General features: G+C 38.6%; 1 protein-coding gene across 2 annotated transcripts in view; it reads left to right on the top strand.

Annotated features, from left to right (window-relative positions):
- PIP5K1B (phosphatidylinositol-4-phosphate 5-kinase type 1 beta) overlaps positions 1 to 25952 on the top strand; it is a 274957-nt gene that overhangs the window by 183555 nt on the left and 65450 nt on the right. For both annotated transcript variants that reach the window (XM_046664880.1, XM_046664881.1), the window contains exons 8-11: positions 13947 to 14158; positions 15528 to 15611; positions 15731 to 15779; positions 18365 to 18449. In XM_046664880.1, coding sequence (XP_046520836.1) covers positions 13947 to 14158; positions 15528 to 15611; positions 15731 to 15779; positions 18365 to 18449 — 430 coding nt within the window. The remainder of the gene's footprint in view (positions 1 to 13946; positions 14159 to 15527; positions 15612 to 15730; positions 15780 to 18364; positions 18450 to 25952) is intronic.

Genomic DNA, 25952 nt, shown 5'->3' with positions numbered 1-25952 from the left:
TACCCAGGCCTCTGTGACTCCAGAGCCCAGGTTCTTTCATCAGTACACTCTCCTTAAGGGGTTTGCAAGTGTAATCAGGGAAAACCTCTGAAATGAAAGTGTTAAGTCTTAACATAGACAGATACAGACAGGATGGGCTGGAAGTGCCCACTGACTGCTTTTCTAACCCTGACAAGGAGCTCTTGGAGAAGGTGCCGTTAGGAAAGGACTCTATCAAAGTAGAGAACTTGGTTTGACAGAGCAATGAGTTAGTAAAACCTTGCAACCTACTTTGAGAAAGGAGGGAAAGAAGAAAATAGTGCCAAGTGACTGAGGGACACAAAGTAAAATTAGTAATCTGAACATTTAATTTTGAAAGTTTAATGAAAAGCATAATCAAGTCCATTGACACTTGCCACCTGTTACCGACATGTGTGCGCATAAAATCCTATTAAAGGTAAAACTTCTTTCTGAGAAATGTGATGGTTACAGTGGAGGTGATTGTTTTTCGAATCTTGTGGAAAGGGAGATTGGGGACTAAATGTATGCCATTGACTCCTGTGTGAGCAGCTTTTGAGAATTCTCATTAACTACGGAAACTGAAGGATTATTGAGCCAGTAGTTGTTTTTTTAATCCCTCACTTCAAACCAAATGGAGTATTATAAAAATTTCTACAGAACGAATGGAAATAGAATACTGAAAATATCTTCTTCGGCCCTAAAAAGTAAACTCCTTTTTCTTTTCTTTCTAAAAGAAATATTACCTAGAGATTAGGAAATTCAAATATTTCCTGAGGTGGTAGTTGTTATCTGCCTAGCTAGCTTTCATTTTAAATAACTTATCACACAGAAATATAAATATGCAATAATTCAGCTTAATGGAAGCTAAAGTCTTTGGATTTATGAAATAGAATGATGCTAGATCTAGTATATGAGGGTTCCCTGCTTTTGTGTGAAAAGAATCTACCTGTTTTGATTTTGTGGATGACCTAAAGTCTAGAGGTAAGATCAATGTAGGTCCCAAATGGAAGGACTCACAAAGTACCTGAGTGGAGGGAGAAAAGGGAAGAAAATGTCCCCATAGGCCATAGCCTCTTCACTATTGGAAATCCTGGGAAACCAGAGAAGAGAGCTGTAACAGGAAGGGGAAGTGACAACAGGGGGCATAATGGTAGCAACCTTGGCTTTGAAGATGTGCCTGGAAAAGCTTTGAGGTTGGCTAGTGCGGATCCAGTTATGGATGCTGGTGTCAGTCACACACAGGTCACCATGTGAAATAGCGCAGGGTTGTAAATACCCAGACCAAAGGAGACAGAAGAGTGGCAAACCCTAGCAACTTACAAAATGGACGTAAGCCTCCATAGCTTAGAAGAAACTTCTGGAATCTGGTGAGGGAACTGAGTTACAGAGGCTTAAGGAGTATTTGAGAGTTTCTAGGGTCTGGAAAAATGCTACAAAATTTAGGAAATGGTTCAGAAACATGCCCTGTGGTATGTTACCTAGCTTGCTGTGCATTTGTCAAACATGGTCTTATGTTCCTCCCAGAAGCTTTCAACGTAGGCAACTGGGAACATTTTTGAAGAGGAAAATTGGTTTGATTTTAACAGGGCTTTATTTTATTCATTCCACACCTAGTGTCCATTTACTGAGTCCCACAGTGCTGTAGGAATGGGGCCTGTGTGACTGCCTTGTGAAAGGCAAGGTATTTCTTTGGCCACATACTGGTTCTAGTTCTTTCCAAAAAGATCAGCACATACTGGCTTCTGAGAAGCTTTCGCTCACAAAAATGGCTCTTCTTCCCTGTCAGAATCAGTCAGCATTTTTTATATTTCCCCCTTCCTCTGCAAGTAAATTTCCCTTTGATGTCACCAGTGTTAACCCTTCAAAGACATTTTTAAATTTAGTATTTTGGTCAAGCAAGTGTGACTCTTCTCTCCTCACTTTTGTCCCCTGAAATTCTGCACCTCTGTAGCTGAGGAAGGAAATCTTCATGGAGGAATTTCTGCTCCCCTCATAAGAGTGATGGCTAAGAACAACCTGTTATTAATGAATGTATATATTAAATTTCAACTTTTTATTAAAAAGAATACATCTGTGCACTTTTCTACATGTATACTTCAAAAAAGTTTTTAAAAAGGGATAAGTAGTCCACTGGATAGCATCAGTTGTCCATAGCAATTAGAGATGCAGGGAAGTTAAAACCTAATGTTTATTTACAATATCCTCATCCAGCCTGAATGAGAGCCCGGCTGGTGTTCACATCTCGTTAACTTCTCTTCGTTTCTCCACACGAAGACCTCATTTGTAAACTTTGCCTGGATTCAGCTAGGTCCAGCTGTTCCAAACTGTTCCAGACGCAACTCAGCATTTGCTACATTTTCACAAGCACCTGGTAATCTGGCTGCAGATGATGACATATGTTCTCTGGAGGTGAAGATTTGCCATCCTCTTTCTAAAAGAGCTATCCAACTTTTTTCTAAGTTATTAGCAATTTCAGAAAAAATGTCAATGACCTAATTTTAAAGGAACAGAGAAAGCACTGATTCCAGGTTGCAAATTTAATTTCTCTGTACTCAGCTGTGTAGGGAAGATAGTTTCTTAATTTTCCACAACTAATCTTGCTTACTAAAATCCACTTCCCCAAACTTGAACTTACCAATTTCACTCTCTTCTGGTTTAAACAGTTGCCTCTCAATTTAAATATTCTCCTTATTCAAAGTTGAATTCCTTCTCAAGGCTGGTATAAATTGTCTCTCTTTTATCACTCCATCTTTTTAGGTAAACACCCTTGGAAATGTAGGGTCTTGATCACATGGTAACACATGGACACAAGAACATTGCCACAGGCCCCTCCCTTACTATATTCTATTTCCACCTCAAACCATGACCCTCAAGCTATGTGGGATGTGGCCTTGTGCTATCTGGCATTGAGCCACTTTCATATACTTTCTTTAATTTTGACCACTTACATTTATTATTATTTTAAAAATAAAATACCTCAAGACCCCAAAGAATTCATTTCTAGTGACACCTCTCATATTCTTGGTTTTCTATCACTTCTTAAAACTCACCCCATAGGTAGATCCTTGCTGTTCTTCTTAAATTGTAGGCTTTTCAATACCAGTGGTGATTTTCCCAGACCAGAGATTCTTCCTGCCCTGTGGAACCTTTTATGATCTCAGGGCATGGACCAGCTTGATTTCTCTGCCTTCAAACCACCACAGGAATCTCAGTTGACAAATCCTGCCTTACCTTCCTACTGAATTAACTACATGTCATTTAGCAAATAGTTTTGAATTCTTGCGCTATGTAAGGCTCCATGCTAAGTCTGTGGGAGGTACAAAAACTGAATAGGCTATGGTCCTCTCTACTAAGACGCTTAGAGTTTAAAGTTTAAGTCCAAACCATCAAGGTCTTATTTATCATGGACAGATTCTCCCATTCTTCTTCCCTCTCTTTGTCCATTAAAGTGGAGAGAGGAAGAGAGAATCCTTTTTGCTCTTTACCCAGGGAGGCAGTTTACCAGACGGGGTGGATTACAATAGACAGTGATGCAGATTCAGGAGTTTCACCTTATGCGTTGAAGTGGATGTGGAAACTTGGACCAAGCGTAGCCTCTGAGTCTCATTGAGCAGCTGGCCAACCCCTGGGCTCTCAGCCATCCCACCAGCGAAGCCACAATGAAGCAAATCATGGTGGAGCCAACTAGGAGATATATACTAATCAGAAGGACTTGGCAATTTTAATATAACATATTACTTTTAAATATGTCTATTAAATAATTTAATGAGACATCTGTATTTGTAGAAACATGTCTACAAAACTCATCCAATGTAAAAGCTGATGAATATAGTGTATATATATATTCATATATAATCGTTTAAAATGATAGATGGCTATTTCTAATACCTATAAGGTATACTTCTATTATTTAAAGCTTTTTAAGTGAGCAAAAATGGCATTGGTACAGGTTAATCCATCACAGCTCAGAATTCTAAATCATTGCATTAGACACAGTGAAAAACACATTATTGCTACAAGTAAGCTAAGGACTGGATATTTATTTCAGTCTGCTTTGCCAGCAAAAATTGTCTGGCTTGTCACAGCCTGTTTTTCCTCTTTATTATATTAGCAAAGAACACTCGGAGCTTTATTGAGGAAATTAAATTAAATTTAAAAGGCAGCAGTCAGCTTTAACTAGACTTGTACATGCAAGTAATTCTGGAACTGTACTCCAAAGGATCTACTTTGGGAGGAATGGCATACTCTTGGATTTATTTTTCCCTAAACTAATGTGTCCAGGAATGTCTATTTCCATATAATCTCCAGGATACTCTTTTGAATTATCTTATCTTGTTGAATTAACACAAGTATTTTTGCCAATCATTTGAATACTCTTTATTCAGGACTAGACTATAGGCCAGTTGGAAAAATTACTCAGGGCTCTTATTCATCTTCCTGTCAGCTCCACATTTTGTTTATTTGGTTATTCTTTAGATCTTCCATCAAAAAATGATGAGGTGAGGGTGGGCCCAGTGGTGTAGTGGTTAGCTTCACACACTCTGCTTCAGTGGCCTGGGTTTCATGGGTTCGGATCTCGAGTGCAGACCTATGCACTGCTCATCAAGCCATGCTGTGGTGGCCTCCCACATACAAAGTGGAGGAAGGTTGGCACAGATGTTATCTCAGTGACAATCTTCCTCAAGTAAAAAGAGAAAGATTGGCAACAGATGTTAGCTCAGGGCTAATCTTCCTCACCAAAAAAAAAAAAAAAAATTAGGTGAGGTAAGTATAGAACATAGCAAATTTTGTGCTTTAACCACTTTAGTTGTGATCCCAAATTTTCATTTTTATTTGTACCATCTCTAGCCTGTCATCAGCAGAGATAGTGGTCAGTTTACTCTGAAGAGATACGTAAATGCATTTCATCTAAGCATTTCAAAGCAGTGTATTAAACTTTACTTTTGAAAAGTTCAAACATATACAAAAGTAGAGGGAATACTACAGTGAACCCCCATGTACTCTGTACCCAGCTTCAACAACTCCGTCTTGCATAAGGCATCATTTACAGATTACTTGCTTTGCATTGTCTTTGCCGCTCTTAATATCTTCTGGTGTTGGGTACCAGTTTTTTTTAATTTATTTTTTAAATTTTTTTTCGGATTTACATCATAATATATTTCGAATTCTGTGTAGATTACATCATGTTCACCACCCAAAAACTAATTATAGTCCATCCCCTCACATGTGGGCCTAATCACCCCTTTTGCCCTCCCCCCTTTCCCCTTCTCCTATGGTAACCACCAGTCCAATCTCCAATGCTATGTGTTTGTTTGTCGTTGTTTTTATCTTCTACTTATGAGTGAGATCATATGGTATTTGACTTTCTCCCTCTAACTTATTTCACTCAGCATAATACCCTCAAGGTCCATCCATGTTGTCACAAATGACTGAATGTCATCATTTGTTATGGCTGAGTAACATTCCATCATGTATAAATACCACATCTTCTTTATCCATTCGTCCCTTGATGGACACCTAGGTTGCTTCCAAGTCTTGGCTATTGTGTATAATGCTGCAGTGAACATAGGGGTGCGAGTATCTTTATGCCTTTGCGTTTTCAAGTTCTTTGGATAAATAGCCAGCAGTGGGACAGCTGGATCATATGGTAGATCTATCCTTAATTTTCTGAGGATACTCCATACTGCTTTCCATAGTGGCTGCACCAGTTTGCACTCCCACCAGCAGTGAACAAGTGTTCCCATCGCTCTACATCCACTCCAACATTTGTTGTTTCCTGTCTTGTTAATTATAGCCATTCTGACTGGAGTGAGGTGATACCTCACTGTAGTTTTGATTTGCATTTCCCTGATAGCTAATGATGTTGAGCATCTTTTCATATGCCTGTTGGCCATCCATATATCTTCTTTGGAGAAATCTCTGTTCAGATCCTTTGCCCATTTTTTAATTGTATTGTTGGGTTTTTATTGTTGAACTGTGTAAGTTCTTTGTATATTTTGGATATTAACCCCTTATCTGATATATGGTTTGCAAATATCTTCTCCTAGTTGTTAGGTTGTCTTTTCGTTTTGTTGATGGTTTCCTTTGCTGCACAGAAGCTTTTTAGTTTGATGTGGTCCCATTTGTTCATTTTTTCTTTTGTTTCCCTTGCCCAGTCAGACATGGTACTTGAAAATATGCTGCTAAGACCGATGTCAAAGAGCATACTGCCTATGTTTTCTTCTAGAAGTTTCATGATTTGGGGTCTTACATTCAGGTCTATAATGCATTTTGAGTTGATTTTCGTGCATGGTGTAAGGGAATGGTCTGCTTTCATTCTTTTGCATGTGGCTGTCCAATTTTCCCAACACCATTTATTGAAGAGACTCTCCTTTCTCCATCCTATGCTCTTGGCTCCCTTGTCGAATATTAGCTGTCCATAAATGTGTGGGTTTACTTCTGGGCTCTCGATTCTGTTCCATTGATCTGTGTGTCTGTTTTTGTGCCAGTACCGTGCTGTTTTGGTTACAATGGCTTTGTAGTATATTTTGAAATCAGGGAGTGTGATACCTCCAGCTTTGTTCTTTTTTCTCAGGAATCCTTTGGCTATTCGGGGTCTTTTGTTGTTCCATATGAATTTTAGGATTCTTTGTTCTATTTCTGTGAAAAATGTTGTTGGAACTTTGATAGGGATTGCGTTGAATCTATAGATTGCTTTACGAAGTGTGGACATTTTAACGACATTAATTCTTACAATCCAAGAGCACAGAATATCTTTCCATTTCTTTGTGTCGTCTTTGATTTCTTTCAACAATGTTTTATAATTTTCAGTGTACAGATCTTTCACCTCTTTGGTTAAGTTTATTCCTAGGTATTTTATTCTTTTTGTTGCAATTGTAAAGGGTATTGTATTCTTAATTTCTCTTTCTGCTACTTCGTTGTTAGTGGTTTGAAATGCAGCTAATTTTTGTACGTAGATTTTGTATCCCACGACTTGACTGTATTCCTTTATTGTTTCTAAAAGTTTTTTAGTGGATTCTTTAGGGTTTTCTAGATATAAAATCATGTCATCTACAAAGAGTAACAGTTTCACTTCTTCTTTTCCAGTGTGGATCCCTTTTATTTATTTTTCTTGCCTGATTGCTCTGGCTAGGATTTCCAATACTATGTTAAATAAGAGTGGTGACAGTGGGCATCCTTGTCTGGTTCCTGTTCTTAGAGGGATAGCTTTCAGTTTCTCTCCACTGAGAATGATATTTGCTGTGGGTTTGTCATATATGTCCTTTATTATGTTGAGGTATTTTCCTTCTATACCCATTTTCTTTAGAGTTTTTATCATAAATGGATGCTGTATCTTGTCAAATGCTGTCTCTGCATCTATTGAGATGATCATGTGATTTTTATTCTTCATTTTGTTAATGTGGTGTATCACATTGCTAGATTAGCAGATGCAGAACCATCCCTGCATCGCTGGAGTGAAACCCACTTGATCATGATGTATGATCTTTTTAATGTATTGTTGTAGTCAATTTGCTAGTATTTTGTTGAGGATTTTTGCATCGATGTTCATCAGTGATATTTGCCTGTAATTTTCTTTTTTTGTGTTGTCCTTGTCTGGTTTCAGTATCAGATAATGTTGGCTTCGTGGAATGAGTTAGGAAGCCTCCCCTCCTCTTCAATTTTTTGGAAGAGTTTGAGAAGGATAGGTATTAAGTCTTCTTTGAATGTTTGGTAGAATTCACCAGGGAAGACATCTGGTCCTGGACTTTTATTTTTTGGGAGGTTTTTGATTGCTGTTTCAATCTCCTTACTGGGGATTGATTGGTCTATTCAAATTTTCTACTTCTTCTTGGTCCAGTTTTGGAAGGTTGTGTGTTTCTAAGAATTCATCCATTTCTTCTAGATTATCCAATTTGTTGGCATCTAGCTTTTCATAGTATTCTCTTATTATCTTTTGTATTTCTGAGGTGTCCATTGTAATCTCTTCTCTTTCATTTCTGATTTTATTTGAGCTTTCCCTCTTTTTTCTTGGTGAGTCTAGCTAAGGGTTTGTCAGTTTTGTTTCTGTTTTCAAAGAACCAGCTCTTGGTTTCATTCATTTTTTCTATTGTTTTTTTAGTCTCTGTATCATTTATTTCTGCTCTGATTTTTATTATTTCCTTCCTTCTGCTGATTTTTGGCTTTGTTTGTTGTTCTTTTTCCAGTACCTTTAGATGCGCTTTTAGATTATCTGTTTGGGATTTTTCTTCTTTCTTGAAGTAGGCCTGAATTGCTGTAAACTTCTCTCTTAGAACCGCTTTTGCTGTATCCCACAGAGCCGCCATCTTAGGGCCAACACCAAGCATTCTTGGATGGTTAAAGGGTCTTTGCAGTTGACCCAGCTTGTGATGTGCGCTCCTTACAAAGGTTTCCTAAAAAGAAATGTCATCTTCTTACCAGACTCCAAGCTCAACCTAGTTTATAGCAAAACAAGCTTGCCTTTTATCTGCCATTTAGTTGTGTGCCTACTAAACAGCAAATTAAAAGACTCTGTAAATTACAGCTTGATTTTTGCCCTCGACACAGTGTGTATAAATACCTCTGGTGTGGGTAGGTTTGAAAACACTGTAGACTTTTATCTTTATTTTTCTGACAACATAGAGTGCCTAATCACAGTCAATATTTTCAGTGCTGAAGATTTTTCACACGCATTGTAATCATGAAGCTCAAGATCAATGAAGTCATGGAGCCTGAAATCCACATTAGAATGGTTTCAAATCAAAGAAGTGAGGAGAAAGAAATGCTTTGGGGGAAGTAAGAATTTAGGGTTCCAGCAAGACGGTGTATAGAAATTTAGAAATGTCCAGAAGGCCATTGGAAATAGATAGGGCTGGAGCTTAGGAGTGAGTTCAGACTAAAGGTAATGTTATAGGAATGGTCTGTAGAGGGATGATAGTTGGAATCTACCACTAAGAGATTCTCGAATCTATCCACATCTCCTGCAAGCTCCCCTGCTGCCACCTCCTTCAAGTGTCATCATATCTTACCCGCACTATTGAAATAGTAGGTATCCATTATGTGGGGTATCTCCACGGCACCCTGATTTTTCCTTCCAGGCCTTATTCTTTTTTTTTTTCCCTGCTTTTTCTCCCCAAATTCCCCCCGTACATAGTTGTATATTCTAGTTGTGGGTCCTTCTAGTTGTGGCATGTGGCACGCCGCCTCAACGTGACCTGATGAGCGGTGCCATGTCCACGCCCAGGACCCGAACCGGCGAAACCCCGGGCCACCGAAGCGCAACTTGCCAACTTAATCACTCGCTCATGGGGCCGGCCCCAGGCTCGTGTAACTTTGAAGACAGCATTCTTGTCTGTTTTACTTCCCTCTGATGATCTGGAGCAGACTAGGCACTCGATTTTCTTTTCCCTAACAAGGAGAGTTAATGAATGTCACTATTGGGAAGAAAGAAAAGAGTTGAAGAGAGAACTTTGGTGAACATCTTTAGGGCACAGAAGGAAAAACAAATAGGAAGGCAAAGAACCAAGAGGAGGCAGGACACAGTAGCTGAGGGCAGGTGGAGATTCCGGGGGGTGGTAAGCAGTGACTGATTCTACAGGTGGAGGAGTGTCAACAACAGTAAGAATAGCTAACATTTATTGGGTGCTTTCTGTATGCCAGTTACTGTCTGTCCTAAGACTTGATGTGGATTAACTCAATCTTCTTAGTAACTCTGTGAGATAGGTGTCCCTATTATCTCTATTTTACAGATAGGAGTACAGGGCCCAGAAAGGTTACATACTCTGCCCAAGGACAAACAAATGGGGGAACCGTGAGTTAAACCAGGCCACCTGGCGCCAGAGCATGGAGTCATAACCACCATGCAGCCACTCCATCTCCTTCTAGCAGTGGGGCAGAAAACAGTGTGCACTGGGATAAGGAGTATGGAGAGAAAATAGAAAAGGAAAAGGAGGACTGGCCACTCATTATGACCCTTGGCCACGAAGAGAGGGTATCAGTGCCTATCATTCTGAGTTGGGTTATCTCCCAGGTTAGGTCACCAAATCTGCAGAAAGGGTATGGAATAAGTGCTTTCCTGATGCATCATGGCCATGCGAGCCTGCAGAATATGCTTTCATTTCAGGAACAGATAGTTTTGATCCTGTCTTCAAGATATTGTCCCAGCTGCTTTGACATTGACTTTTTTACTACATTCCAATATTATTATTGACTAAATATAGTCCTTGAGAGAGAAGAGAAAAAATAATCTGGCTTTGACAGGAAAAAGCGTTGTGGTATTCCTACTTGCTTTCAGTTTTACATATGTCTGTGAATCATTCCTGCTTTCTTTTTTTACAAGTGGGGAAATGAAGTCTTGCCCAGCTAGATAGAAAAGCACCTGTGTTTGCATTGCAGCGTGCGTTTTGCATAGCAAATGCACAGATACAGGATCCACCAGCAACAGCCGGGTCAGGCAGACATTCTGGAAAAAAATGTGCGCCCGAGTGACAGGCTAGACTGATTGGTGTCTGTCATGTTGCAGAATGTTGCACACTCTCAGTGCTCACACATGTTAAGATTTTAGCAGATTTATTGATTCCTTTAAAGAACTGGGAGGATATGAATAGCCGAATTATTTTGTTCCTAATTGATGCAGATCTGCAATGCACGTGACTAAAATCTGTTCCCAGAATTTTTCATGACAGAAGTTTTGGAATTTGGTTTAAAATATATGCCTATATATTTATCTTTTCCTTCCTTGACATTTTTTTATGGATGGTGACTTTCCCTAACCCACATTCCAACTATCATGCTCAACTTTCCATACAATGGGAATAGAATTTATCTTTTTTAAGCCTTTCATTCTGAAAGTAGGAGCCTAGGCTCCTGAGGACAATCCAGCATCATTCAGGGATGCTGACAATCCAATTTAAAAATACAGAGAAAATGAATCTCTTTTTAAAATTTATTTGTAGATTTTTCTTAGTTTATTCTCTCTTGAGGTTGTTGGCTTTATTTTAAGTAAACAAGGACTAATATTTGACCACTTAAAGCATTGAGATAGTTTCTCACTTTATCTAACAGTTAAAGTTGGACCACAGCCTGACCTCCTATCACTTATGAAATGCATGTGCTCTCCTTGGCCTGTCCTTGAGCAGGAAAAGACTTTGCATCTACAAATGGAACAGTTTAGGTTGAATAGTGCATTAAAAATATAATAAAAATTGTTTTACAAAGAAAGCTTTTTAACAAGCAGAATTAATTGGTGGAAACTTTGCAGAGAAATGTGAACTAAATATGATGGTATCCAGGAGTGCCTTTCAATCTTTACCACTCTCCATGCCCATTAGGAACAGTCACAACGTTGTCACAGGGTCTGATTAGAATTTGCTTTGGAAGCCACTTCACTGTTTGGAGGGAACATTTACCAGTGGGTAGTCTGGGCTGTGCAGAGCACAAGGCTGTGATTTTTGCCCAGTGGAAATGGGACTGTTCCCACAGACAGATCATGGGGCCATCATTTGATAGCCCATTGACCAGAATTGCTGTGGCAGCCAACATTTTCCTGTTGAACATCCAAGCGATACTACTGGGTACCCACCAACCCAGAACTTTTAAAGGAGTCAGGACTTGCCAAAAGGGCACTGATAAGCAGGCTAGAAATGCAGTCATATTTTTGTTGGCTTTTTATGAATTTTTATTTTCAGAAGTGTAACTCTACAGGTGGTTACTTCAAGCTGACTCCTATAGTCTCTCGCACACATGTGAGCAATGAGTCACCATGAATTATAATCACGATGATGATAGCTGGCAAGTAATTGAGCACTTTCTCTGCACCAGGAATTGTTCTAGGCAATTCACCCGCATTACTGTATTTAATTTTCATGAGCTCCCTATGCAGCAGGTAATATTATTGTCACCATTTTATTGAGAAGGAAAGTGAGATACCGGGAGGTGATATGACCTGCCTAAGGTCACGGAGTCGGTGCTCTATCCTGCACGTCCCCAGCTAAGAGTCTCTCTAAGAAAGGAAGCACTAGCACAGGTAAATGTGAGTAGGAAAACTGGCATCTGCAGATGCAGATCACTGTGCCGGGTTCATGAAGCTCGCTGGTGGCCACTACTTCCAAGCCGTCCTTTGTGTGTGATAGAGAATTAGAAAGGCTGAGATCCTTCTATCTCTGTTTCTGTCTGAAGAAAGCATCCAGTATCTGTTAGTGTTTTCTTTTAAGAGGCTGGGTCCGTGGCGACCCTGACACAGAACTGAAATCTTGTTTTCTTCCATGTTGGAAGTAAGGCGTTGATACACCTCCATGGAGAACCAACCAGTGGGTCTGGTGCTGGAGCATTGGGTCAGTGGTGAGGAGCTTTTCGTATCACCCTTCCTTCCTCCTCCAATCTTGGCTTCACTCCTTAGGTTAGGGAAGCTGGCTCCCTGTTGCTATCGAGCCACTCTCTGACCTCTTGAGGTAGAAAGTTCCATGGCCTAACCTTCTTAAATAATAATTCCACTCTCCTTTCTTGCCTGCCTCCTTTCTGGAAGTACTCAGCTTCGTATGTTGAAAGATGAACATGAACACTCTGGAATAATTGATACTTATCTGCAGCCCACTCTCACTTTTCCTCACTTATGCAAATGTGCATAAGACACGGGTGTAAACATATTTTCAAAGGCTACGTATGCCGTCCTTCCCAAAGCCTGCTGTCAAAGGACGTCCATTGAAGTGGCAGCCACAGATACTTGAATCCTCAGGCCTGACCTCTCTTTAGTACATCATAAATGTCTGATCAAAAAGCAGTTGGCTCAGGGAGAATGAGAAGCATACGAAATTCTGGATATTCAATCCCTGATGAAACAATTATCTATAGACTCTGATCCTCAAAGGCATTTCCTAACTAGGGTATAGTAACAGATTATCATGTTGTTTCAGAAGCAGCTGTCTGCCACGCAGGATTGTCTTACTTTCTGGGCTGTGCTGTTTTGATTTCCTGAGCAGCTTTGTGTGAGAAATGCCAGGCATTAAAATATCTGTTGTAGAGGAGAATATATACAAACTACTAGGAAAAGAGCTTTATCATAGGGGAAAATACCCCATTTTTAAGCACTCCTCCTCCATCAAAGAAGGGTCCTGAGTGTCAAAGTCCCTCCTCCACTGGGAACCCATGTCGACTGCCTCTTATCTTGACCTTATCTCCTGTTATTTTCTTGTCAGAGTATCGCTAACTTCTTTGTCTGGCCACATCCAGCTGCTTTTAATGCCTTCTCTTTCCTACTGTTTGATGAGTCGACAATTAAGCATTAAGCCCTGTTCTCTGTCAAGATCATAATTTTTAAAAAGACTTGCTACAGAGAACAAAATAGCAACTTTGAATAGGAGATCCCTGAACTCCAACAAGATTAAGATTTTGAGAACAGAATCCAGACAGAAACACATTCCAGCTGAGTCTTTGTGCTGAAGAAGGTACAAGCTTGTAGAGATCATTGGTTTGTTGGTTTCTCTCTTCCAGTGCTTAAGGGCGTGGATGCTGGAGTTGACTACCTGGGTTCAAATCCCAGCAATGCCACTTACAAGCTGTGTGATATGGAGTAAATTGCTTTATCTCTCTGTGTCTCAATTTTGTTCATCTATAATATAGGGACAACAATAGTACCTAGCTCAAAGAGTTGTGAGGCTTGAATCCAAGTGAGCCACTAAGCACTTGGAAAGTGTTCAATAAATACTATTAGTGAAACTGTCATGGAGGGTTAAGAAAAGATATGCTTACATTAAATTTGCATAAAATATCATCTTGGAGCCATTGTGGTAATCCTTACTGCACATGACCTAATAATAACCTCAGATGTTTTTATTTTGACTTTTCCTCTATCAGCTACCCTCTGGGAAGGACGCAGGAAGCGTGTCTGCAAATCTAGAGCTCTCTGATTCTGTGCAAATGAGACTTACAAGCCATTTGAGTTGACCGGCCTCCTGGTTCTTTTGCTTACTCAGGTGCTGGAAAGCTTCAAGATCATGGACTATAGCCTTTTGCTGGGAATCCACATCTTGGACCATTCCCTTAAAGACAAAGAAGAGGAAACCTCACAAAATGTGCCTGATGCTAAGCGGCCTGGGATGCAGAAGGTCCTCTACTCAACAGCAATGGAATCTATCCAGGGTCCAGGGAAATCTGGAGATGGGATCATCACAGAGAACCCGGAAACGTAAGTGCAGCCACCTGCCCGCTTCATCCTCTTGATTCTGGCAGCTGATATCATTGGGTAATTAAACACAATCATGTTCCCCTCATAGTGGCTCTTTAGGAATAGATTCCTACCTGGTGCTAAAATGCATTAAGCCAGCCTTCATTTCTGTACATCTATGGATAACTAGATGAGTGCCAGTTCTTCAGGTTATTCTTTCATCCACATGGTTTCTTTTTTCAAATGGCTCCATTTTTTAACAATGGCTGGAAATGTTTTTACCCCCATTTACTACATATTCAAAACATCCACAACAGGGAGAATATACTTTGAATTTGAATAAACACGTATTCAAGCAAATACATGATAGGAATTAGGTTCGCAATTCAGAGCTTTTTATCTACATAAGAAGATTCTGTTGTTCTAGTCCTACCCCCTGGCAGATGTGGTCTCTTGCCTCAACCGGATGTGATAGTAACTGCAGGATTAGTTTGCGTGTATAAAGTGCATATTGACTAACAGAAACAATTACAGCCAATGAAAATTATTGAAATAGTTGGCTATACCACATGTGTACTAGCTGAGCAGGGAGACTGACAGGAAGAAACCATTTTCCTTGGGTGTAAGTGACTGCCTTCTAGGATTTTCCAACAATGACTAAATCACGGACATGTTTCACTTTTATAAAGGAAATTCATACATATTAAACATTTTTTTAGTCCTGGCCTATAAATCCATCTAAATGTCCAATAATCGATTAAACAAATTATTCTATATCACTATAGTGAAATACTACACAGCCATTAAAAAACATATAAGCATTGACGTTGAGGAAATGTTCATCATTTAGCGAGTGAAAAATTCAGGTTATGAAACATAAATAATCACTTTTGTGGATTAGTGAATATATGCACATGCACACGCATGCACACACAGACACACACACACATGTACTGGAAAGATGTACCAAATTTTAGTATAGTATTTGTCTTTGCATCCTAGGAATGGATTCTTTATATATTTTTTCTTTGTGCTTTTCTATATTTCAAAATCTCACAGTGAATATATAAAAGTGTTGCATTTTTTTAAAAAACAATATTTAAAATACTTTAAAAATTCTTGCTCATCGTTTCAAAATAGGAATAATTTTTTAATTGGCTTCTTCCCATCCAACTCTTCACAGTTGACAACTAGGGTATTATACTCCTTTGTGGGAAGTACATCATTTGGATTTCCAGGGAGACTTTAACTGAGGCCAAAAAAAAAAAAATGATGGAGAGATAGTCCAGAATTCTTAAAGATTGTCTACTTTCACTTATAGTCTATTTATTAGAAATGACTTTTAACTTCCTTTTCTTATAAAATATTTTTGCTTTTTCTCTATCAACAGAATGGGAGGTATTCCAGCTAAAAGCCATAAGGGAGAAAAACTACTTTTATTTATGGGCATTATTGACATTCTGCAATCATATAGGTAAGAAATTTGGGGAAACAGTTTTTTGTTATTTCAAAATAAATCAACAAAGGGTTTGGAAAATTCACCAAATGGGTGTGATTTTACATTGTAATTTTTATTTTTCTGTCTATATTTAGATTAATGAAGAAGTTAGAACATTCCTGGAAAGCACTGGTTTATGATGGGGTAAGTGCCTTATGTTCCTTGTTAAGCTGTATATATTTCTCATTTCTAAGAGACTTCAGAGGGTGTCTGAGAAGCTGTGTCACTAGATTTGAAGAGGCGAAGAAGTATAGATCTTTATAACCTTAGAATCTTAGCCTAGCAGATTGGTTCCAATCTAAGAACAAGGACAGCATAAACTTGAATAGCTATTCAAATAGAGAACATCCAGCCTGGTGGCTAGATAGAGGCCAGGAAAACAAGATGAGGTCTTGTTTCTGCATGACATCTGAAGAGCCAAGTTATGAGAGGATGGTGAGAAAAATGAGGAGACTCTTTTGATAGGCGCTGGAAAGATCAGAGGACAGCTGAAATAAAGTTCTCATTAGACCAAGCTACAGAGGGGTTTGAACCAGACTTGACGGCAGACAGCCCTGGGTTTGAATCCTCATCACTACTTTACTAGCCATGTGACCTGCACACATTGCTTGTTATTTGACCTCTCTCAGCCTGGTTTCCCATTTGTACCGGGGGTATAGTAATAGTTCCTAGTACCTGCCTCATAGGGCTGATGTGAGGATTGAATAAAATAATGCACATTATTGTTCTACGCCATGCCTTACATATAACAGCATGTAGGAAGCAGAAACTTTTTTGTTACAGATTTATACATGACTAATGCTGACTGCTATGAGGGATGTCTTTTGGACCCAGAATCAGCATAACAGAAGAAAAAAGTCAGTTACAAAGGGCAGTCTCTCTTTGTCTCTCTCTATCTCTATCTCTCTCTGTCTACCACACACACACACACACACACACACACATGCACACGCATGCGCATGCACGCATTCCCATGTAGATGTTAGACGTAAACCTCCTGCTGCTGACAGAACGTTTACTGGCCTCAGCCTCCCTCAATTAACAACTTGAAGTGACACTTCCAAAGAATATATTGGTCAAAGATTTGCTTACACGTCTTTTTCAGATGTTAGCAGAAGCTTTCCTTTGAAAGAGGGTAAATTATAGATGCTACTTTCTCAGTTCTGCGGAGGAACGGTCATAACCTTTCAGCGATAAAAGATCTGCATTTGGTCCACAGGCTAAGGATTGACCTCTGTCAAAATGCACTTTTAAACAAGAGGTTCACAAATTTTTTCCTAAGAAGTAAACTTAGGCTTATTTTTCAGATTAAAGATTCCTTCTATGAAAGGCCAAGATGGTGGTTAATTTTTTCCCTTCCTGCTAAGAAAAGTTAGGGACTACGTAATGCCTTGAACATGGAAGGGAGAGAGAGTAAACACTTTGTTGTGTTCCCCTCCTGTTTTCTGAGACAACTTCAATTCCCTGTTACCAGATAAGGTTTCTGATCTGAATGGCCTAGTGTTCTATTGATCAGATGCTTCTAAGGGGCCCCTACTTTTCTCTAGTTAAAACATATCTTCTGTTTTTTGGTGTTGGTTTTTTTTAGGAAAATCTCTGTGCAGATTATGTATTTGTGAAATTGTAAGCAATAATTCTTATTTTTGTTTGTTTTCTAATGTGCCTCTTATTTAAACAATGTTTATTCATACTGAAGAGAACCATAATCTAACTTCTCTTGGAAGGCAAGAGCTGAGTCTTAATCATCTTGCATCCTACGATATTTCTAAATTACTGTACTTGCTGTGAATATGTGTCCGCTTCAGACAGGAGCTGCCAGGATACTGGGGATAGTGCATGTCAAACCAGTGGGGAATCTCCCACCCATCTACAGCATCACTGGTAGTCTAGAGGACCATTGTAACGTGGCTAAGGAGGGTCTTCCGTAGTGTGTCCTTCATAACATGCTGATTACAGAATCACCTTATGCCTCGTGTAACACCGTGTTTCATCGGTGAAAACACTGAGGCAACGAGACACTGTCTCTTCTCCGGGATCACACAGCTTTTTAAAGTCAGAACTAACACCAGAACCAGGTCTCCAGACCTCTGGTCAAAGGCGTGTTTTTTCTTCCAAACCCACTGTAGACACTTTATAGTATCTAATATAGTATCTAATTAATAATAATTCAGCATAACAGGGGTCATCAGTCAACCTTGTCTGCTAGAATCTTCCCAGTGTCAAGGCACCTTGTTACTGGGAGATGAAACCAGCACACTTCTTTTTTTGACCCAGGTGTCACTCTCACATTAGTGTTGTTTTGCTTGTTCATGCCCCCAATTTTTGGTTATCACTAAAAGTGTCCTCCTTCCTTCCTGATGACACTCAGGGCACTGGTTGCCTGTCTGTAAAAATGATGTGTGTGTGCCTCATGGCACACAGTGGAATAAGGATCCACTGTTCTGATTGATAAAGCAGAGTCTTTTTGCTGTCTCTCCCCTGCCCCTTTTAATATTCTATTTCATTCTGAGTGTCTAGAATCTTTGCTCCGATTGAGTCTTTTGCCCTCCTCCCCTAACCTGACTCCTGGGCCCTGTGAGACACTGGGTGTTGCTCTTTTCCAGCTCTCGACATCCATGCCCTCTAGTTAAGGACATTGGCCAAGAGAGAACCAATTGAGTGGATCTTTCTTCTAGCTCGAAATGAAATATCTGAGAGGTAAACCCATGACTCTTGATTTGTCTTTTCAGGACACTGTTTCAGTTCATAGACCAAGCTTCTATGCAGACAGATTTCTAAAGTTTATGAATTCCAGAGTTTTCAAGAAAATTCAAGGTAAGATTCTTATGAAAGTTTTTTACTTTTAGCGCTTGCTCACTGACTTCACTATGTGTATTTTTGCAAGATTTTTATTGGAAGAGTTGGAGCTCTTTATCTCCCTGTAACAGTAATCACTTAGTAATTATGGTTACATATCTCAGTCAGGTATTTATGGATGCCATAATCATTAGAGTCCTATTTTGTGGTGAAAAACATTGGAAACTGCTAAATGTCCAACCATATAAGATATTGACGTATCATGATACTATCAAATAACGGAATAGTATGCAACCAATAAAAATGGTGTGTTGAAGGTACGTTTAGTCCTTATAGATTTATTCACATATATATATAGTTATTGGTTTGCATACCTAGTTGCAGGACAAATTTTAATGGGACATATGAAACTGTGAAGAGTGGTTTTTCTCCAGGATAGACCATATGTTAGGCCACAAAACAGGTCTCAATAAATTTTAAAAGACTGAAATCATACAAAGCATCTTTTTCAATCACAGTGGAATGAATCAATGAAGAGTGAACACTGAAAAATTCACAAATATGTGAAAATTTAACAGCACACTCTTAAACTACCAATGGGTCAAAGAAGAAAGCACAGGAAAATTAGATAAAACTTGGAGATGAGTGAAAACAAAAAGGCATGTGCCAAAAACTTATGGGATGCTGAGAAAGCAGTGGTCAGAGGGAAATTTATAGTTGTAAACACCTTCATTTAAAAAGAAGAAAGATCTCAAATCAATTCCTAACTTTAAACTTTGAGGAACTAGAAAAATAAGAGGAAACTAAAACCCAAGCTAACAATGGTTCTTCTGAATCAGGAGATTATGTGGGATTTTATTTTCCTTTACATCAATATTTATTAGATTTTCTATAATAAATATGTATTATTTATGTAGTAAACTGTGAAAAGGAGAAAATAACCCTATTGTTACATATGTTATCATTTAGCTACTCTGTGGTCCAATTTCATCACCCAAAAAATGACGTTAGCCACACAAAAAAACCCTGAAAAAGTAGAATGTTTGTATTTTATATTTATATGAGACAAATTTTTCTTGTAATATTTATTGAAGTTTTCTGTTAATGAAAGTAAAACACTTTCTTTTTTTAAGGATTTTTATTTTAGTTTTTCCAACTTTATTGAGATATAATTGACATATAACTGCGTAAGTTCATGGTGTATAATGTGTTGATTTGATGCATGTATATATTGTGAAATGATTATCACAGTTAGGTTACTTAACACATCCATCACCTAATGTAATTACAAATATTGTGTGTGTGTGTGTGTGTGTGTGCGTGGTGAGAACATTTAAGATCTACTCTCTTAGCGCTTTCCAGTATGTAATACAGTATTGTTAACTATAGTCACCATGTTGTATAGCATTAGATCCCCAGAACTTATTCATCTTACAACTGGAAGTTTGTACCCTTTGACCAACATCTCCCCATTTCCCCCAGCCCCTAGCCCCCAGTAACCCCTCTTCTACTCTCTGTTTCTATGAATTCGACTTTTTTAGATTCCACCTGTGAGATCGTATAGTAGTCGTCTTTCTCCATCGGTCTTATTTCACTTAGCATAATGCCCTCAAGGTTCATCCATGTTGTTGCAAATGGCAGGATTTCCCTTTTTTAATGGCTAAATAATATTTCATTGTGTGTGTGTGTGTGTGTGTGTGTGTATACCACACACCACCTTATCCTTATCCATTCATCTATCAGGGGACACTTAGGTAGTTTCCGTGCCTTGGCTATTGTGAATAATGCTGCAGTGAGCATGGGGATGCAGGTATCTCTTTGAAGTAGTGATTTCATTTCCTTTTGATATGTACTCAGAAGTGGGATTGCTAGATCATGTGGTAGTTCTATTTTTAATTTTTTGAGGAACCTCCATACTGTTTTCCATGGTGGCTGCACCAATTTACACTCCCACTAACAGTGCACAAGGGTTCCCTTTTCTCCACATCCTCACCAACATTTATCTCTTATCTACTTGATAATACGCATTCTGACAGGTGTCAAGTGATACCTGATTGTAGTTTTGATTTGCATTTCCCTGATGATTAGTGATGTTGAGCATCTTTTCCTGTACCTGTTGACCATTTGTATGTCTTCTTTGGAAAAATGTCTGTTCAGGTTCTTTGCCTATTTTTTAATCATATTGTTTTTTGTCATTGAGTTGTAGGAGTTCCTTATATTTTTTGGATATAAACCCCTTAAGGAATATATGGTTTGCAAATATTTTCTCCCATTCAGTAGGTTGCCTCTTCATTTGGTTGATTGTTTCTTTTGTGCAGAAGCTTTTGAGTTCGATAGAGTCCCACTTGTTTGTTTTTGCTTTTGTTGCTTTTGTTTTTGGTGTCATATCCAAAAAATCATTGCTAAGACCAATGTCAAGGAAATTTTTCCCTGTTTTCTCCTAGGAGTTTTATGGTTTCAGGTCTTAAATTTAAGTCTTGACTCTATCTGAGTTAGTTTTTCTGAGAGTAAAACACTTTCAATGTAAAAATTTTAGAAAATACAGAGAGATGCAAAGAAAAAAACGAAAAGTACTTGAAATCCCACAACCCAGAGATATCCACGACTACTATTTGATATACTTCCGACTAGTCTTTATCTCTGTGCTTTGTGTATTTGTATGAAACTGGTAGCATAATGGTGTACAATCCTATGTATATGTCCTCTACTTTTTGCATAATATTATAACATGAATAGCTTCCTATATCATTGTGTATTCTACAAAGACATCATTTAAAATTGCAATACAACGTTAAAATTATATGGATGTGCCGTAATCTATTTATTCTTTCAGTATTGGGCATTTATATTGCTTCTCCTTTTTCTAACTAATGTTTTTATGAACATCATTTCAGATAAAGTTGTGTCCAAACTTATGATTATTTTTAGGAGAGATTCCAAGAAGGAGTACTATGGGCTGAAAATGCCCATAGCTTCACAGGAAGATTGTTGTTGTAGACTTCCACAAGAGTCTATATTCTTCTAGCTCTTAGCCATTATTCTTCTAAAATTATGCTACTCTGATAAGTAAAAAATGTTATCTGACTGTTTTATTTTGCATTTGTTGAGTACTGGTGAGGTTCAACCATTATTCATTTTTATTACCCATTTCTAATTCCTTTGAGAATTGAGCTTCATAATATTTGCCCTTTTATTTTGGGTGTTTATTACTCTTCCAAATGATTTATATGAAGACTACATATTAAAGGTGTCAGTACCTTTTCAACTTTATTTCACTCTAAGCAAAACTTTTATTTTACATTTTGCTTTCTCAGTAGTATCTTAAAATCACTCTCCAATTGAGACCACTATAAACTAAATTCTCTAAGGATTCTTTTTGGCTAAGATGAGCCATAAGATAATATTTATTCAAACTGCAAGCCAGTGTGAATACCAACTTGTGGTTTAAATTTTCAGGGAAGATTTTTCTGCCTGCCTTCACCCTGTACCAAGGTTGAAAAACAGGAATTTTCCACTTTTCCTTCCAGCCCCTAGTAGGTTTAGGGAGGATGTGGCCCTTGGTGTCCCAGCTTTCGTGAGGCTCCTCCAGGAGGCTCCCCATCTTGGGGATTTTTTCTTTCTTAGTAGCTTATAAATTAATGGTACAATCAGTGGCATCTTTAATTCCATCAAATATGGTGTGTGTTGCAAATCTTTCCCGTTCATATAGTTTATCATGTTTTTAATGTAACATATCTTTTACTTCTCAAGTAATCGCATCTATTGACTTCTTCCCATTTTGATTTCTTAGTCTACTTTTTATAACATCTTTATTGAGGTATAATTCACATACCAGGAAATTCACCCTTTTAAAGCATACAATTCTGTGATTCTTAGTATATTCACAAAGTTGTGCAACCATCACCACTATCTAATTTTAGAACATTTTCATGACCCCAAAAAGAAACCCTATACCCATTAGCAGTCACTTTCCATTCCTTTCTTTTCCCTGCCCTTGGCAACTACTAATTTATTTTCTGTCTCTATGGATTTGCCTGTTCTGGACTTTTTATATAAATAGGATCATACAATATGTGGCCTTTTGTATTTGTCTTTTTTTCACTTAACAGTGTTTTCAAGGTTTATGCATCTTGTAGCATAGATCAGTACTTTATTCTTTTTCATTGCTGACTAATATTCCATTGTATGGGTATACCACATTTTGTTTATCCATTCAATAGTTGATGGATATTTGCATTGTTTCCATTTTGGAACTATTATGAATAATGCTATGAACATTCACATACAACGTTTTGTGTGGATATATCTTTTCCTTTCTCTTGGGCATATACCTAGAAGTGGAATTGCTAGGTCAGATGGTGACTCTGTTTAACATTTTGAGGAGCTACCAAACTCTTTTCCAAAGCTGCTGTACCATTTTACAATCCCACCAGCAGTGCATGAGGTTTCTAATTTCTCTATATCCTCACCAACAAATGTTATTGTCTGTCTTTTTTATTTTAGACATCCTAGTGAGTATGAAGTGATATCTCAGTGTGGTTTTGATTTGCATTTCTCTAATGACTAATGGTGTTGAACACCCTGTTATGTGCTTTATTGACCATTTGTATGTTTATTCAGATCCTTTCCTCATTTTAAATTGGGTTGTGTTTTTGTTGGTGAGTTGTAAGATTTCTTTGTATATTCTGGACACAAGTTTCTGTTATTAGATACAGTCATGTGTCACTTAACGACAGGGATACCTAAGAAATGTGTCATTATGCAAATTCGTTGTTGGGCAAACATCATAGATTGTCCATACACAAACCTGGATGGTATAGCCTACTACACACCTAGGCTATATGGTACTAATTTTATGGGACCACCATTGTATATGTGGTTCATCATTGACTGAAATGTCTTTAAGTGGAACATGATTTACATATATATATGATTTACATATATTTTCTTCCATTCTGGGGATTGTCTGTTTACTTTTTTCATAGTGTTCCTTGAAGCACAAAAATTTTTAATTTTGATGAAGTCCAGTTTTTTTCTTTTGTCACATGTACTTTTGGTGTGGTCTAAGAAACCATTGCCTAACCCACAGTCATGAAGATTTACTCCCGTGTTCTAAGAGTTTTATAGTTTTAGCCCGCCTATTTAGATCTATGCTCACTTTTAAGTTAAAAATTTTAGTATATAGTGTGAATTAGGGTCCAACTTCATTCTTTCGCATGAGTGTATCCAGTTTTCCCAGCAACGTTTGTTGAAAAATCTTTTCTTTCTCCCATTGAATTATCTTGGTACCCTTGATGAAAATCAGTTGTCCACAAGTGTTAGGATCATTTCTGGACTCTCAGTTCTATTCCATGGACCGATATGCCTACCCTTATAGCAGTACCATAGTGTCTTGATTACTTAAATGTTGTAAGTTTTGAAATTGGGAAGTGTAAGTCCTTCTACTATTCTTTTTCAAAATTGTTTTGGCTATTCAGAGTCCCTTGCATTTCTGTATGAATTTTGGAATCAACTTGTCGATTTCTACCAAAAAAAAAAAGCAGCTGGTATTTTGACAAGGCATGTGTTGAATCTATAGATCAGTTGAGGTGTCTTTCCATCTTAGCGATGTTAAATCTTCCATTCTAGGAACATGAGATGTCTTTCTTTTTATTTAGGAGTTCATTAACTTCTTTCAACAGTGTTTTTGTAGTTTTCAGTGTACAAGTCTTACACTTTTGTTAAATTTATTCCTAGGTATTTTTTAATGTTGTTGTAAATGGAATTCTCTTAATCATTCTCATGTTTATGAAGAACTTCACCATGGAGGAATCAGATAAATGGTCACCGAAATTTTTCTTTTACTCTGCATGGATTGGTTTTTATGTTACGTTTTCTCTAATCTATGTCGTATTATTTTGATGTATGAAACGATGTAGATCAAACCTTGTTTTCTCCCAAGTAGTTAACCATTGTCCCAGTACCATTTATTGAATAAAGTCTTTTCCACTTCTAAGCACATTCAAATATTATATCGCTTTTTCTTATTGCATAGATAGTAATGATAATGCTTGTAGTCTTCTGGTTCCATGCCTTAGCCTTCAAACTGTTTATGCTCTTACATGTTTAAAACAAATCTCCTCAACTCTACATCTTTCTCCGGCTCCTGGTGTATCTTTCTCCCCGTCATAGTCACTCTATTTGAGAGTTGAACCCACTTGCTGTCTCACTTCCTTATTTCTTGTCACTCTTCAGGGCACTTCAGTTGGCTTTTAACCCCACCACCTCACTAAAATGTTCAAGATCGTCAGCAATCATCACTCAAGCCATTGACCAACTTTGTTTTCTTAAAACTACAATATTTAGACCACTGATGTCAGTTCTCTGTGCAATATTCTCTTCACTTGTCTTTCATAATTCAGGACTCTCCTGGTTCCCTTCCAGCCTCTCATGCTTCTCGTCGTCCTTTGGCTGTTCCTTATCTCTGCCCTACCCTTATATGTGGGAGTTCGTAAGGGGCCAGGCTCCAACTTTGTGTCTTCCCCTTGGACAACTCTCTCTGGGTGATTTCTCCATCTCCCAAGACCTCAGTTACTGTCCACATACTGACAGCTCGCTCCCACACTGCCAACAAAGCCTTTTGCCTATCCAGCCTCTCCAAGTAAGTGTCCACCAGATTTTACAAGCTCAGCGTGCTCAAAATTGAATTTGGCTGCTCCTCCATCCCAGAACCTGCCTCTTGTCTTGCGTCCACACCTCATTGAAGGCCACCGCCATCCACGCAACTATCCTCAGAAATGCTGGCGTCATGCTTTAACTCCTTCCTTTTACTTGCCACTCACCTGCCGTCACTCACCAACACCTGTTCTCACTCTGAAATATCGGGAGTCCGTCCCCTCTTTCACAGTGTGTCTCCTAATTCAACCACTGTGTTTTTTGTGATTTTGCTTTTGAGTTTTTTTTTGCCTAAAGTTGTGACCCCTATGCTGGTCTCTTGCCTCTCATCGTGTCCCCATCCAGTCCAGTCTCCCCACACTGCAGCTGGAGACATCAGTTTAAGATACAAATCTGTTCCTGCTAATTTCCTGTTAAACACTTCCATGCTAAAGAAGAAAAGTTTTTTTTTTTTTTAAAGATTTTATTTTTTCCTTTTTCTCCCCAAAGCCCCCCGGTACACAGTTGTGTATTCTTCATTGTGGGTTCTTCTAGTTGTGGCATGTGGGACGCTGCCTCAGCGTGGTCTGATGAGCAGTGCCATGTCCGCGCCCAGGATTCGAACTAACGAAACACTGGGCCGCCTGCAGCGGAGCGCGCGAACTTAACCACTCGGCCACGGGGCCAGCCCCAAGAAAAGTTTTTTTTAAAAAAACTTCCATGGATTCCCTAGTCCACAAAATCCTGAACTTGGCTTTTAAGTCTGTCTGTGATGTGGTCTCTTTCCCTTCCCCGTGACTTCTCCCATGCCACATTCCACGCCATACCCTATCCTCTAGGCTCCACTAGCTCTCACCTCCTTGCAGTTGCCCTAGACATTCAGGCTGC

The sequence above is a fragment of the Equus quagga genome, chromosome 6, assembly GCF_021613505.1.
Source record: "Equus quagga isolate Etosha38 chromosome 6, UCLA_HA_Equagga_1.0, whole genome shotgun sequence".
Lineage (NCBI taxonomy): Eukaryota > Metazoa > Chordata > Mammalia > Perissodactyla > Equidae > Equus > Equus quagga.
This window is presented reverse-complemented; position numbering and strand designations above follow the sequence as displayed.